This window comes from Ranitomeya imitator, chromosome 4 (genome assembly GCF_032444005.1).
Source record: "Ranitomeya imitator isolate aRanImi1 chromosome 4, aRanImi1.pri, whole genome shotgun sequence".
In the NCBI taxonomy this organism is placed as follows: Eukaryota; Metazoa; Chordata; class Amphibia; order Anura; family Dendrobatidae; genus Ranitomeya; species Ranitomeya imitator.
Genome location: NC_091285.1, coordinates 3,442,095 through 3,456,689, shown reverse-complemented (window position 1 = coordinate 3,456,689; position 14,595 = coordinate 3,442,095). Strand labels below are relative to the sequence as shown.

At 53.1% G+C, this 14,595-nt stretch overlaps 1 protein-coding gene across 2 annotated transcripts in view; it reads right to left on the bottom strand.

Annotated features, from left to right (window-relative positions):
- The window catches only part of PYROXD1 (pyridine nucleotide-disulphide oxidoreductase domain 1), a 22,603-nt gene extending 8,008 nt beyond the window's left edge, over positions 1 to 14,595 (bottom strand). Inside the window, exons 1-5 of one of the 2 annotated variants that reach the window (XM_069762774.1) lie at positions 14,500 to 14,595; positions 3,443 to 3,523; positions 3,244 to 3,363; positions 3,036 to 3,164; positions 2,879 to 2,952 (exon numbers count right to left, since the gene is read on the bottom strand). In XM_069762774.1, coding sequence (XP_069618875.1) covers positions 2,879 to 2,952; positions 3,036 to 3,164; positions 3,244 to 3,363; positions 3,443 to 3,523; positions 14,500 to 14,574 — 479 coding nt within the window. In that variant the 5' untranslated portion in view covers positions 14,575 to 14,595. The remainder of the gene's footprint in view (positions 1 to 2,878; positions 2,953 to 3,035; positions 3,165 to 3,243; positions 3,364 to 3,442; positions 3,524 to 14,499) is intronic. The other variant, XM_069762773.1, reaches the window with a different exon arrangement.

Genomic DNA, 14,595 nt, shown 5'->3' with positions numbered 1-14,595 from the left:
CGCGAGGGTGGAAGGAGGAAAGGAGAGAGGGAAGGAAGAAAGGAGAGAGGGAGGGTGGAAGGAGGAAAGGAGAGAGCGAGGGTGGAAGGAGGAAAGGAGAGAGCGAGGGGGAGGGAAGAAGGAGGAAAGGAGAGAGCGAGGGGGAGGGTAGAAGGAGGAAAGAGCGAGGGTGGAAGGAGGAAAGGAGAGAGCGAGGGTGGAAGGAGGAAAGGAGAGAGCGAGGGTGGAAGGAGGAAAGGAGAGAGCGAAGGGGAGGGTGGAAGGAGGAAAGGAGAGAGCGAGGGGGAGGGAGGAAGGAGGAAAGGAGAGGGGGAGGGTGGAAGGAGAGAGCGAGGGGGAGGGTGGAAGGAGGAAAGGAGAGGGGGAGGGTGGAAGGAAGAAAGGAGAGGGGGAGGGAGGAAGGAGGAAAGGAGAGAGCGAGGGGGAGGGAGGAAGGAGGAAAGGAGAGAGCGAGGGGGAGGGAGGAAGGAGGAAAGGAGAGGGGGAGGGAGGAAAGGAGAGGGAGAGGAAGGAAGGAGGAAAGGAGAGAGCGAGCGGGAGGAAAGGAGAGAGCGAGGGGGAGGGAGGAAAGGAGAGCGAGAGGGAGGAAAGGAGAGCGAGGGGAAGGAAGGAGGAAAGGAGAGAACGAGGGGGAGGGAGGAAGGAGGAAAGGAGAGGGAGAGGGAGGAAAGGAGAGCGAGGGGGAGGGTGGAAGGAGGAAAGGAGAGAGCGAGGGGGAGGGTGGAAGGAGGAAAGGAGAGAGCGAGGGGGAGGGTAGAAGGAGGAAAGAGAGCGAGGGTGGAAGGAGGAAAGGAGAGAGCGAGGGTGGAAGGAGGAAAGGAGAGAGCGAGGGTGGAAGGAGGAAAGGAGAGAGCGAGGGGGAGGGTGGAAGGAGGAAAGGAGAGAGCGAGGGGGAGGGAGGAAGGAGGAAAGGAGAGGGGGAGGGTGGAAGGAGAGAGCGAGGGGGAGGGTGGAAGGAGGAAAGGAGAGGGGGAGGGTGGAAGGAAGAAAGGAGAGGGGGAGGGAGGAAGGAGGAAAGGAGAGAGCGAGGGGGAGGGAGGAAGGAGGAAAGGAGAGAGCGAGGGGGAGGGAGGAAGGAGGAAAGGAGAGGGGGAGGGAGGAAAGGAGAGGGAGAGGAAGGAAGGAGGAAAGGAGAGAGCGAGCGGGAGGAAGGAAGGAGGAAAGGAGAGAGCGAGGGGGAGGGAGGAAAGGAGAGCGAGAGGGAGGAAAGGAGAGCGAGGGGAAGGAAGGAGGAAAGGAGAGAACGAGGGGGAGGGAGGAAGGAGGAAAGGAGAGGGAGAGGGAGGAAAGGAGAGCGAGGGGGAGGGTGGAAGGAGGAAAGGAGAGAGCGAGGGGGAGGGTGGAAGGAGGAAAGGAGAGCGAGGGGGAGGGAGGAAAGGAGAGAGCGAGGGGGAGGGTGGAAGGAGGAAAGGAGAGAGCGAGGGGGAGGGAGGAAGGAGGAAAGGAGAGAGCGAGGGGGAGGGTGGAAGGAGGGAGGGAGGAGGAAAGGAGAGGGGAAGGAAGGAGGAAAGGAGAGAGCGAGGGTGGAAGGAGGAAAGGAGAGAGCGAGGGTGGAAGGAGGAAAGGAGAGAGCGAGGGGGAGGGTGGAAGGAGGAAAGGAGAGAGCGAGGGGGAGGGAGGAAGGAGGAAAGGAGAGAGCGAGGGGGAGGGTGGAAGGAGGAGGAAAGGAGAGAGCGAGGGTGGAAGGAGGAAAGGAGAGAGCGAGGGGGAGGGTGGAAGGAGGAAAGGAGAGAGCGAGGGGGAGGGTGGAAGGAGGAAAGGAGAGAGCGAGGGGGAGGGTGGAAGGAGGAAAGGAGAGAGCGAGGGGGAGGGTGGAAGGAGGAAAGGAGAGAGCGAGGGGGAGGGTGGAAGGAGGAAAGGAGAGAGCGAGGGGGAGGGTGGAAGGAGGAAAGGAGAGAGCGAGGGGGAAGGAGGAAAGGAGAGAGCGAGGGGGAGGGTAGAAGGAGGAAAGGAGAGGGGGAGGGTGGAAGGAGGAGGAAAGGAGAGAGCGAGGGGGAGGGTGGAAGGAGGAGGAAAGGTGAGGGGGAGGGTGGAAGGAGGAGGAAAGGTGAGGGGGAGGGTGGAAGGAGGAGGAAAGGAGAGGGGGGAGGGTGGAAGGAGAAGGAGAGGGGGAGGGTGGAAGGAGGAGGAAAGGAGAGGGGGGAGGGTGGAAGGAGGAGGAAAGGAGAGGGGGAGGGTGGAAGGAGGAGGAAAGGAGAGGGGGGAGGGTGGAAGGAGGAGGAAAGGAGAGGGGGAGGGTGGAAGGAGGAGGAAAGGAGAGGGGGGAGGGTGGAAGGAGGAGGAAAGGAGAGGGGGGAAGGTGGAAGGAGGAGGAAAGGAGAGGGGGGAAGGTGGAAGGAGGAGGAAAGGAGAGGGAAGGTGGAAGGAGGAGGAAAGGAGAGGGAAGGTGGAAGGAGGAGGAAAGGAGAGGGTGGGAGGAGGAAAGGAGAGGGTGGAAGGAGGAGGAAAGGAGAGGGTGGGAGGAGGAAAGGAGAGGGTGGGAGGAGGAAAGGAGAGGGTGGGAGGAGGAAAGGAGAGGGTGGGAGGAGGAAAGGAGAGGGTGGGAGGAGGAAAGGAGAGGGTGGGAGGAGGAAAGGAGAGGGTGGGAGGAGGAAAGGAGAGGGGGAGGGAGGAAAGGAGAGAGGAAGAGGAAGGAAGGAGTAAAGGAGAGAGCGAGGAAGAAACGAGGAAAGGAAGGAGGAAAAGAGCGAGGGGGATGGAGGAAAGGAGGGCGCGAGGGGGAGGGAGCAAGGAAGGAAAACGAAGGAGGAGGAAAGGAAAGATAAAAAGAGAAGACAAATACGGTGTTCAGGAAGGAGGAGAGAAGGCAGGCGGCCATTAAGTGGTGCACACAGCTGACTTCTGGCACTATGTATCAGCAGGCTTTGCTCCTGCTTACACCAGCTCCAGGGCGATCCCGCCGTTCCCCACGACCAGCACTCTCCGCGCCGTCCTCAGATGATGCTGGAACGTCTGTAACATTTATATAACACAGCAGGGTGACTATCAGGAAAACGTTCTGGAATGACGGGGGAGGGAGGGGTGAGGACACGTACCTGGGCGCTGTCTGTATCACGGATCCCCAGAACATACGGATTCCCCTCCGTGATGAGCCGAGGCCGCGCTCCTGTGCACACGCAGAGCTGCTCGTAGCTGTAGCAGGCGCCATCCTGTGTGATCAGCGTCTGCAGAAGATCACACAAAAAAGCGTCATCACCTGCCGTCACCGCCCCCGAGGAGTCGTCCCGCCGTCTGGTAATTCACCTGCTCATCTGCCTTTAACCCCTTCACTGCTGTGTGCAGCACTCTGATATTGGGGTACTGGGCCTGCAGGGCTCCGCTGCTCTGCTCCTCCACATCAAACTCCTCCAGCGCCCGTGAAACCTGAGGAGGACACCAGGACGCTGAGCGGAGTGCGCACATCTACACTGGGTGGCGCCATCGCACACTGCCAGCCGCTTACCTGCCTAATATTGGTCACAGCCTTAATCAGCGGCGCCGCGGTCAGAAGATAAATGAGATCAGTGGGAAACTGCAGAGAAAGCTGAAAAATGCAGAATTACACATCAGTGACGTCACAGCGACCTCATCTGTCCCCTGATATGTAGCAGAAGCGCGGAGTATGGATGGAGAGAAGGGAAGACACGCTCCTCCTCCCATTTATTCTACGACCCCCTCCTCCTGTGATGCGGCCCCTCCTGTGATGTGATGTGGCTCCTCCTGTGATGAGCGCTCCTCCTGTGATAAGGGCTCCTCCTGTGATGCGGCCCCTCCTGTGATGCGGACTCCCTCATGTGATGTGGCTCCTCCTGTGATGAGGGCTCCTCCTGTGATGTGATGCGGCTCCTCCTGTGATGCGGACTCCCTCATGTGATGTGGCCCTTCCTGTGATGCGGCCCCTCCTGTGATGTGATGTGGCTCCTCCTGTGATGAGTGCTCCTCCTGTCATGTGATGCGGCCCCTCCTGTGATGCGGCCCTTCCTGTGATGCGGCCCCTCCTGTGATACGGACTCCCTCCTGTGATGCGGCTCCTCTTGTGATGCGGCCCCTTCTGTGATGTGATGCGGCCCCTCCTGTGATGCGGCCCCTCCTGTGATGCGGACTCCCTCCTGTGATGTGGCCCCTCCTGTGATGCGGCCCCATGATGTGGCTTCCTCCTGTGATGTGGCCCCTCCTGTGATGTGGCCCCTCCTGTGATGTGGCTTCCTCCTGTGATGCGGCCCCTCCTGTGATGCGGCCCCTCCTGTGATGTGGCTTCCTCCTGTGATGTGGCTTCCTCCTGTGATGCGGCCCCTCCTGTGATGCGGCTCCTCCTGTGATGTGGCCCCTCTTGTGATGTGATGCGGCCCCTCCTGTGATGCGGCTCCTCTTGTGATGCGGCCCCTTCTGTGATGTGATGCGGCCCCTCCTGTGATGCGGCCCCTCCTGTGATGCGGACTCCCTCCTGTGATGTGGCCCCTCCTGTGATGCGGCCCCATGATGTGGCTTCCTCCTGTGATGTGGCCCCTCCTGTGATGTGGCCCCTCCTGTGATGTGGCTTCCTCCTGTGATGCGGCCCCTCCTGTGATGCGGCCCCTCCTGTGATGTGGCTTCCTCCTGTGATGTGGCTTCCTCCTGTGATGTGGCTTCCTCCTGTGATGCGGCCCCTCCTGTGATGCGGCCCCTCCTGTGATGCGGCCCCTCCTGTGATGCGGCCCCTCCTGTGATGCGGACTCCCTCCTGTGATGCAGCTCCTCTTGTGATGTGGCCCCTCCTGTGATGCGGACTCCCTCCTGTGATGTGACCCCTCCTGTGATGTGATGCGGCCCCTCCTGTGATGTGGCCCCTCCTGTGATGTGATGCGGCCCCTCCTGTGATGTGGCCCCTCCTGTGATGTGGCCCCTCCTGTGATGCCGCCCCTCCTGTGATGCCGCTCCTCCTGTGATGCGGCCCCTCCTGTGATGCGGCCCCTCCTGTGATGCGGCCCCTCCTGTGATGTGATGCGGCCCCTCCTGTGATGTAGCCCCTCCTGTGATGCCGCCCCTCCTGTGATGCCGCCCCTCCTGTGATGTGATGCGACCCCTCCTGTGATGCGGCCCCTCCTGTGATGCGGCTCCTCCTGTGATGCGGCCCCTCCTGTGATGCGGCCCCTCCTGTGATGTGATGCGGCCCCTCCTGTGATGCGGCCCCTCCTGTGATGTGGCCCCTCCTGTGATGCGGCCCCTCCTGTGATGTGATGCGGCCCCTCTTGTGATGTGCTCAGTATGAATAGGAAGCAGCAGCTTTATGTGCTGACACTTTTCTGTCCCTGTGTAATTAGGGTCTTCCTGACTTCAGAGCCACATGGCCGATGTCCCAGACTCTGTGGGGCCACGTACCAGAGAGGAATATTGGTTAGTAGTGACAGGTGTAGGCGCTATAGATACAGGAGACATATTTTCGGCATGGTGGCGCAGTGCGGAGCGCAGTACATTCACTTGCATTGCTCTGCGGTCTGCACATTAGCCCAGAATTAATATCGGCCGGGTGATAACGTTGTATATGTCATGTTTCGTATTGAAAGCTAACAATGATAGAAATATGGGGTTAATATCTCCCGCCTGGGACCTCTGGGGGGGCAGATATCCTTAACATCGGGGATCTCATCACTTTTGGCACCTGAGCCCCCATCTCATCTACCGGCCCCCATCTGAGGTCACCGGGGGGAGGTCGGTGGGAGCGGCTGGTACCTGGTAAAAGACCCCATGTGTTATGAACTGGTGGTTCAGAAACACAATGGACCTGGTGGTTAATAGCACACAAAGTGACCTGATAGTTACTAATAACATAGGACGAGCTCTGAGACGTGGGAACTCTGCTGACCGCAATCCCTAGTCCTATCACACCACACTGGATCTGAAAACCAGGGATTCAAGCTTCAGGAGGCTAATTTGCATATTCCAGGTGCCTTCTGGGAGAAGCGAAGTCTCCCTAAGCTAGAAGATCGTTGGGTACAGCCGGGACCAGCTGCTTCGAAAGCATCACCAAACCGCGCGCCTGTAGGACATTATTGCAAGAGAGCTTGGCTGAGTAGATTACACAAGAAGGAAAACACACAGCAAGTCAGCAGGATCTAGGAGCAACATGGCAGATGTGACAACCTACATGGTGAGCTGCAGCATGTGCTACATGTTCACAGATCGACCAGAAGAAGAATCCAATTTCACCTGTCAGAAGTGTAGACTAGTGGCCCTTTTAGAAGAAAAGGTGCGGGGTCTGGAAGAAAGAATAGCAACTTTGAAACTCATCAAAGAGAATGAAGACTTTCTAGACAGAACAGAAGCATCTCTACTGGTCACAGAAGGTGCAAAAAGTGTCAGAGAACCTCCAAAAGCAGATGAGTGGAAGCATGTGACCAAAAGAAGCAAGAAGACCATGGAGAAATCACCAACCACACAACTGAAGAACCGATATCAAATCTTTGTAGAGGATGAAGATGGCACACCTAAGAATGAAGCAATACCAGCAAGCAAAAAAGAAAAGGGCAGACAGCAACAAGTGACAGCAAAAAGTACAGCCAAGAAGCAACGAAGAGTGGTGGTGGTGGGAGACTCACTACTGAGAGGCACCGAAGCAGCCATCTGCAGACCGGACATAACTGCAAGAGAAGTATGCTGCCTTCCAGGTGCAATGATCAAGGATGTGACCGATAGGATACCAAAGCTCTTCAGCTCCAAGGACGTCCACCCATTTCTTCTGATACATGTTGGCACCAATGACACGGCAAGGAAGGACCTACCGACAATCTGCAAGGACTTTGAAGAGTTGGGGAAGTAAGTAAAGGAACTGGATGCACAGGTAGTTTTTTCTTCTATCCTTCCAGTAGACGGGCATGGCACCAGGAGATGGAACAGGATCCTTGATGCAAACAACTGGCTAAGACGATGGTGCAGACAACAAGGATTTGGATTCCTGGACCACGGTGTGAATTACTGGTATGATGGACTCCTCGCCAGAGACGGACTACACCTCAACAAACCTGGGAAACACACATTCGCCAGAAGACTCGCTACACTCATCAGGAGGGCGTTAAACTAGAAGAAGAGGGGACGGGAAGAAAAACATTAGACTCGAACAAAGAAGATCCAGGAAAACATACTCAGAAGGGAGCTAAGAACATTTCTAAAACAATCCACAGCGAGGAGATTGGAACAAAACAAAATCCTCTAAACTGCATGCTCGCAAACGCCAGAAGCCTGACAAACAAGATGGAAGAACTAGAAGCAGAAATATCTACAGGTAACTTTGACATAGTGGGAATAACCGAGACATGGTTAGATGAAAGCTATGACTGGGCAGTTAACTTACAGGGTTACAGTCTGTTTAGAAAGGATCGTAAAAATCGGAGAGGAGGAGGGGTTTGTCTCTATGTAAAGTCTTGTCTAAAGTCCACTTTAAGGGAGGATATTAGCGAAGGGAATGAGGATGTCGAGTCCATATGGGTCGAAATTCATGGAGGGAAAAATGGTAACAAAATTCTCATTGGGGTCTGTTACAAACCCCCAAATATAACAGAAACCATGGAAAGTCTACTTCTAAAGCAGATAGATGAAGCTGCAACCCATAATGAGGTCCTGGTTATGGGGGACTTTAACTACCCGGATATTAACTGGGAAACAGAAACCTGTGAAACCCATAAAGGCAACAGGTTTCTGCTAATAACCAAGAAAAATTATCTTTCACAATTGGTGCAGAATCCAACCAGAGGAGCAGCACTTTTAGACCTAATACTATCTAATAGACCTGACAGAATAACAAATCTGCAGGTGGTCGGGCATCTAGGAAATAGCGACCACAATATTGTGCAGTTTCACCTGTCTTTCACTAGGGGGACTTGTCAGGGAGTCACAAAAACACTGAACTTTAGGAAGGCAAAGTTTGACCAGCTTAGAGATGCCCTTAATCTGGTAGACTGGGACAATATCCTCAGAAATGAGAATACAGATAATAAATGGGAAATGTTAAGAACATCCTAAATAGGCAGTGTAAGCGGTTTATACCTTGTGGGAATAAAAGGACTAGAAATAGGAAAAACCCAATGTGGCTAAACAAAGAAGTAAGACAGGCAATTAACAGTAAAAATAAAGCATTTGCACTACTAAAGCAGGATGGCACCATTGAAGCTCTAAAAAACTATAGGGAGAAAAATACTTTATCTAAAAAACTAATTAAAGCTGCCAAAAAGGAAACAGAGAAGCACATTGCTAAGGAGAGTAAAACTAATCCCAAACTGTTCTTCAACTATATCAATAGTAAAAGAATAAAAACTGAAAATGTAGGCCCCTTAAAAAATAGTGAGGAAAGAATGGTTGTAGATGACGAGGAAAAAGCTAACATATTAAACACCTTCTTCTCCACGGTATTCACGGTGGAAAATGAAATGCTAGGTGAAATCCCAAGAAACAATGAAAACCCTATATTAAGGGTCACCAATCTAACCCAAGAAGAGGTGCGAAACCGGCTAAATAAGATTAAAATAGATAAATCTCCGGGTCCGGATGGCATACACCCACGAGTACTAAGAGAACTAAGTAATGTAATAGATAAACCATTATTTCTTATTTTTAGTGACTCTATAGCGACAGGGTCTGTTCCGCAGGACTGGCGCATAGCAAATGTGGTGCCAATATTCAAAAAGGGCTCTAAAAGTGAACCTGGAAATTATAGGCCAGTAAGTCTAACCTCTATTGTTGGTAAAATATTTGAAGGGTTTCTGAGGGATGTTATTCTGGATTATCTCAGAGAATAACTGTGTAACTCCATATCAGCATGGGTTTATGAGAAATCGCTCCTGTCAAACCAATCTAATCAGTTTTTATGAAGAGGTAAGCTATAGACTGGACCACGGTGAGTCATTGGACGTGGTATATCTCGATTTTTCCAAAGCGTTTGATACCGTGCCGCACAAGAGGTTGGTACACAAAATGAGAATGCTTGGTCTGGGGGAAAATGTGTGTAAATGGGTTAGTAACTGGCTTAGTGATAGAAAGCAGAGGGTGGTTATAAATGGTATAGTCTCTAACTGGGTCGCTGTGACCAGTGGGGTACCGCAGGGGTCAGTATTGGGACCTGTTCTCTTCAACATATTCATTAATGATCTGGTAGAAGGTTTACACAGTAAAATATCGATATTTGCAGATGATACAAAACTATGTAAAGCAGTTAATACAAGAGAAGATAGTATTCTGCTACAGATGGATCTGGATAAGTTGGAAACTTGGGCTGAAAGGTGGCAGATGAGGTTTAACAATGATAAATGTAAGGTTATACACATGGGAAGAAGGAATCAATATCACCATTACACACTGAACGGGAAACCACTGGGTAAATCTGACAGGGAGAAGGACTTGGGGATCCTAGTTAATGATAAACTTACCTGGAGCAGCCAGTGCCAGGCAGCAGCTGCCAAGGCAAACAGGATCATGGGGTGCATTAAAAGAGGTCTGGATACACATGATGAGAGCATTATACTGCCTCTGTACAAATCCCTAGTTAGACCGCACATGGAGTACTGTGTCCAGTTTTGGGCACCGGTGCTCAGGAAGGATATAATGGAACTAGAGAGAGTACAAAGGAGGGCAACAAAATTAATAAAGGGGATGGGAGAACTACAATACCCAGATAGATTAGCGAAATTAGGATTATTTAGTCTAGAAAAAAGACGACTGAGGGGCGATCTAATAACCATGTATAAGTATATAAGGGGACAATACAAATATCTCGCTGAGGATCTGTTTATACCAAGGAAGGTGACGGGCACAAGGGGGCATTCTTTGCGTCTGGAGGAGAGAAGGTTTTTCCACCAACATAGAAGAGGATTCTTTACTGTTAGGGCAGTGAGAATCTGGAATTGCTTGCCTGAGGAGGTGGTGATGGCGAACTCAGTCGAGGGGTTCAAGAGAGGCCTGGATGTCTTCCTGGAGCAGAACAATATTGTATCATACAATTATTAGGTTCTGTAGAAGGACGTAGATCTGGGGATTTATTATGATGGAATATAGGCTGAACTGGATGGACAAATGTCTTTTTTCGGCCTTACTAACTATGTTACTATGTTACTATGTTACACTAGAGGTAGCCGTGGAGCGCTCCTGACCAGACCTAGGCTCCTCGGCACAGCCTGAGAAACTAGCTAGCCCTGAAGATAGAAAAATAAGCCTACCTTGCCTCAGAGAAATTCCCTAAAGGAAAAGGCAGCCCCCCACATATAATGACTGTGAGTTAAGATGAAAATACAAACACAGAGATGAAATAGATTTTAGCAAAGTGAGGCCCGACTTACTGAATAGACCGAGGATAGGAAAGATAGCTTTGCGGTCCGCACAAAAACCTACAAACAACCACGCAGAGGGCGCAAAAAGACCCTCCGCAACGCCTAACGGCACGGAGGTGCTTCCTCTGCGTTCCAGAGCTTCCAGCAAGCAAGACGAACCAAAATAGCAAGCTGGACAGAAAAAATAGCAAACCAAGAAACACAAGCAGAACTTAGCTTATGCAGTGAAGACAGGCCACAAGAACGATCCAGGAGAGAGCAAGACCAATACTGGAACATTGACTGGAGGCAAGGAACAAAGAACTAGGTGGAGTTAAATAGAGCAGCACCTAACGACTTAACCTCGTCACCTGTGGAAGGAAACTTAGAAGCCGCAGCCCCACTCACATCCACCAGAGGAAGCTCATAGACAGAACCAGCTGAAGTACCACTCATGACCACAGGAGGGAGCTTGACCACAGAATTCACAACACCCATGATCAGTGCTGGGAGATACAGCTGCTGTAAGGACTTTCCGAATCAGAGCGCCCCCCTCCTGCAGATCTGCGCCATTCCTGTGACATCAGGTCTAGCGCCTTTCTTGTGTTTCTCCCGGTTATTTATGCGCCTGTACACACTGTGTTGTGTCGTCCCCTCTAACATCTCTTGTGTATTTATCACTTCGGCCGAATTGTGGGATTAATGATAGAAATGTAACAGCTTCACTCCTCTTACTCTATAAACCGCACCCTGAAGCCTCGTGAGGCCCCACGTTACCAGTACGGGCGTCCAATGGGCCTGTGATAAACGATCGGTGGCAGCTAGATTGTCCCTGGTTATTGTGGAGACTGGCGGTGACTGTACCAGGGTATCTATATATATAATTGTCTAAGGGTTTTTCCGTCTGTCTGTCTGTCTGTCCTGGAAATCCCGGCTCTCTGATTGGTCGAGGCCGCCAGGCCTCGACCAATCAGAGACCGGCACAGCATCGACGTAGAAATCCCGCGTCTCTGATTGGTCGAGGCCCGCCAGGCCTCGACCAATCAGCAACCGGCACAGCGACGATGATGTCATAATGGTTGCCATGGCGACGATGATGTCATAAAGGTTGCCTCGACCAATCAGCGACGGGCACAGTCTGCCGCGAATTCTGGAATCATCATTGTCCATATACTACGGGGATATGCATATTCTAGAATACCCGATGCGTTAGAATCGGGCCACAATCTAGTCTATATATATAATTGCCTAAGGGTTTTTCCGTCTGTCTGTCTGTCTGTCTGTCCTGGAAATCCCGGCTCTCTGATTGGTCAGCAACGGGCACAGCGACGATGATGTCATAAAGGACGTAGACATCTCACGTTTCTGATTCAGCGACGGGCACAGTATCGACGTAGATGACATAATGGTTGCCATGGCGACGATGATGTCATAAAGGTTGCCTCGACCAATCAGCGATGGGCACAGTCTACCACGAATTCTGGAATCATCATTGTCCATATACTATGGGGACATGCATATTCTAGAATACCCGATGCGTTAGAATCGGGCCACAATCTAGTATATATCTATATACTTGTGTGCTGGGATCGGAGGTGTATATACTGTACAGTCACTGGGCAGCACCCAATAACCTGAGAGCAGGCGCGGCCCCGTCCATCAATCGTCAGCCATGTGTGTGACTGTACTGATGATCGGTGGCAGCGGTGGGATTATAGTGCTGCTCCCTGATAGATCGGTGGCAGCGGTGAGATTATAGTGCTGCTCCCTGATAGATCGGTGGCAGTGGTGGGATTATAGTGCCGCTCCCTGATAGATCGGTGGCAGCGGTGGGATTATAGTGCTGCTCCCTGATAGATCGGTGGCAGTGGTGGGATTATAGTGCCGCTCCCTGATAGATCGGTGGCAGCGGTGGAATTATAGTGCCGCTCCCTGATAGATCGGTGGTAGCGGTGGGATTATAGTGCCGCTCCCTGATAGATCGGTGGCAGCGGTGGGATTATAGTGCTGCTCCCTGATAGATCGGTGGCAGTGGTGGGATTATAGTGCCGCTCCCTGATAGATCGGTGGCAGCGGTGGAATTATAGTGCCGCTCCCTGATAGATCGGTGGTAGCGGTGGGATTATAGTGCCGATCCCTGATAGATCGGTGGTAGCGGTGGGATTATAGTGCCGATCCCTGATAGATCGGTGGCAGCGGTGGAATTATAGTGCCGCTCCCTGATAGATCGGTGGCAGCGGTGGGATTATAGTGCCGATCCTTGATAGATCGGTGGCAGCGGTGGGATTATAGTGCCGCTCCCTGATAGATCGGTGGCAGCGGTGGGATTATAGTGCCGCTCCCTGATAGATCGGTGGCAGCGGTGGGATTATAGTGCCGCTCCCTGATAGATCGGTGGCAGCGGTGGGATTATAGTGCCGCTCCCTGATAGATCGGTGGCAGCGGTGGGATTATAGTGCCGCTCCCTGATAGATCGGTGGTAGCGGTGGGATTATAGTGCCGCTCCCTGACAGATCGGTGGTAGCGGTGGGATTATAGTGCCGCTCCCTGACAGATCGGTGGCAGCGGTGGGATTATAGTGCCGCTCCCTGATAGATCGGTGGCAGCGGTGGGATTATAGTGCCGCTCCCTGATAGATCGGTGGCAGCGGTGGGATTATAGTGCCGCTCCCTGATAGATCGGTGGCAGCGGTGGGATTATAGTGCCGCTCCCTGATAGATCGGTGGCAGCGGTGGGATTATAGTGCCGCTCCCTGATAGATCGGTGGCAGCGGTGGGATTATAGTGCCGCTCCCTGATAGATCGGTGGCAGCGGTGGGATTATAGTGCCGCTCCCTGATAGATCGGTGGCAGCGGTGGGATTATAGTGCCGCTCCCTGATAGATCGGTGGCAGCGGTGGGATTATAGTGCCGCTCCCTGATAGATCGGTGGCAGCGGTGGAATTATAGTGCCGCTCCCTGATAGATCGGTGGCAGCGGTGGGATTATAGTGCCGCTCCCTGATAGATCGTTGGCAGCGGTGGGATTATAGTGCCGCTCCCTGATAGATCGGTGGCAGCGGTGGGATTATAGTGCCGCTCCCTGATAGATCGGTGGCAGCGGTGGGATTATAGTGCCGCTCCCTGATAGATCGGTGGCAGCGGTGGGATTATAGTGCCGCTCCCTGATAGATCGGTGGCAGCGGTGGGATTATAGTGCCGCTCCCTGATAGATCGGTGGCAGCGGTGGGATTATAGTGCCGCTCCCTGATAGATCGGTGGCAGCGGTGGGATTATAGTGCCGCTCCCTGATAGATCGGTGGCAGCGGTGGGATTATAGTGCCGCTCCCTGATAGATCGGTGGCAGCGGTGGAATTATAGTGCCGCTCCCTGATAGATCGGTGGCAGCGGTGGGATTATAGTGCCGCTCCCTGATAGATCGGTGGCAGCGGTGGAATTATAGTGCCGCTCCCTGATAGATCGGTGGCAGCGGTGGGATTATAGTGCCGCTCCCTGATAGATCGGTGGCAGCGGTGGGATTATAGTGCCGCTCCCTGATAGATCGGTGGCAGCGGTGGGATTATAGTGCCGCTCCCTGATAGATCGGTGGCAGCGGTGGAATTATAGTGCCGCTCCCTGATAGATCGGTGGCAGCGGTGGGATTATAGTGCCGCTCCCTGATAGATCGGTGGCAGCGGTGGAATTATAGTGCCGCTCCCTGATAGATCGGTGGCAGCGGTGGAATTATAGTGCCGCTCCCTGATAGATCGGTGGCAGCGGTGGAATTATAGTGCCGCTCCCTGATAGATCGGTGGCAGCGGTGGGATTATAGTGCCGCTCCCTGATAGATCGGTGGCAGCGGTGGGATTATAGTGCCGCTCCCTGATAGATCGGTGGCAGCGGTGGAATTATAGTGCCGCTCCCTGATAGATCGGTGGCAGCGGTGGAATTATAGTGCCGCTCCCTGATAGATCGGTGGCAGCGGTGGGATTATAGTGCCGCTCCCTGATAGATCGGTGGCAGCGGTGGGATTATAGTGCCGCTCCCTGATAGATCGGTGGCAGCGGTGGGATTATAGTGCCGATCCCTGATAGATCGGTGGCAGCGGTGGGATTATAGTGCCGCTCCCTGATAGATCGGTGGCAGCGGTGGGATTATAGTGCCGCTCCCTGATAGATCGGTGGCAGCGGTGGAATATCTTTCTGATCTTCCAGACAGAGAAATGCCAGATGTGACGTCATGGCTCTGAATATTACAGCCCCCCGGGTCTCACCTGCTCTGCACACGTGACCCCAGCGATTCCCCCTCCGACCACCACGATCTTCCCCTTCTCCGCTGCAGACGCCATATTTCCGGGTACAAGTCGTCG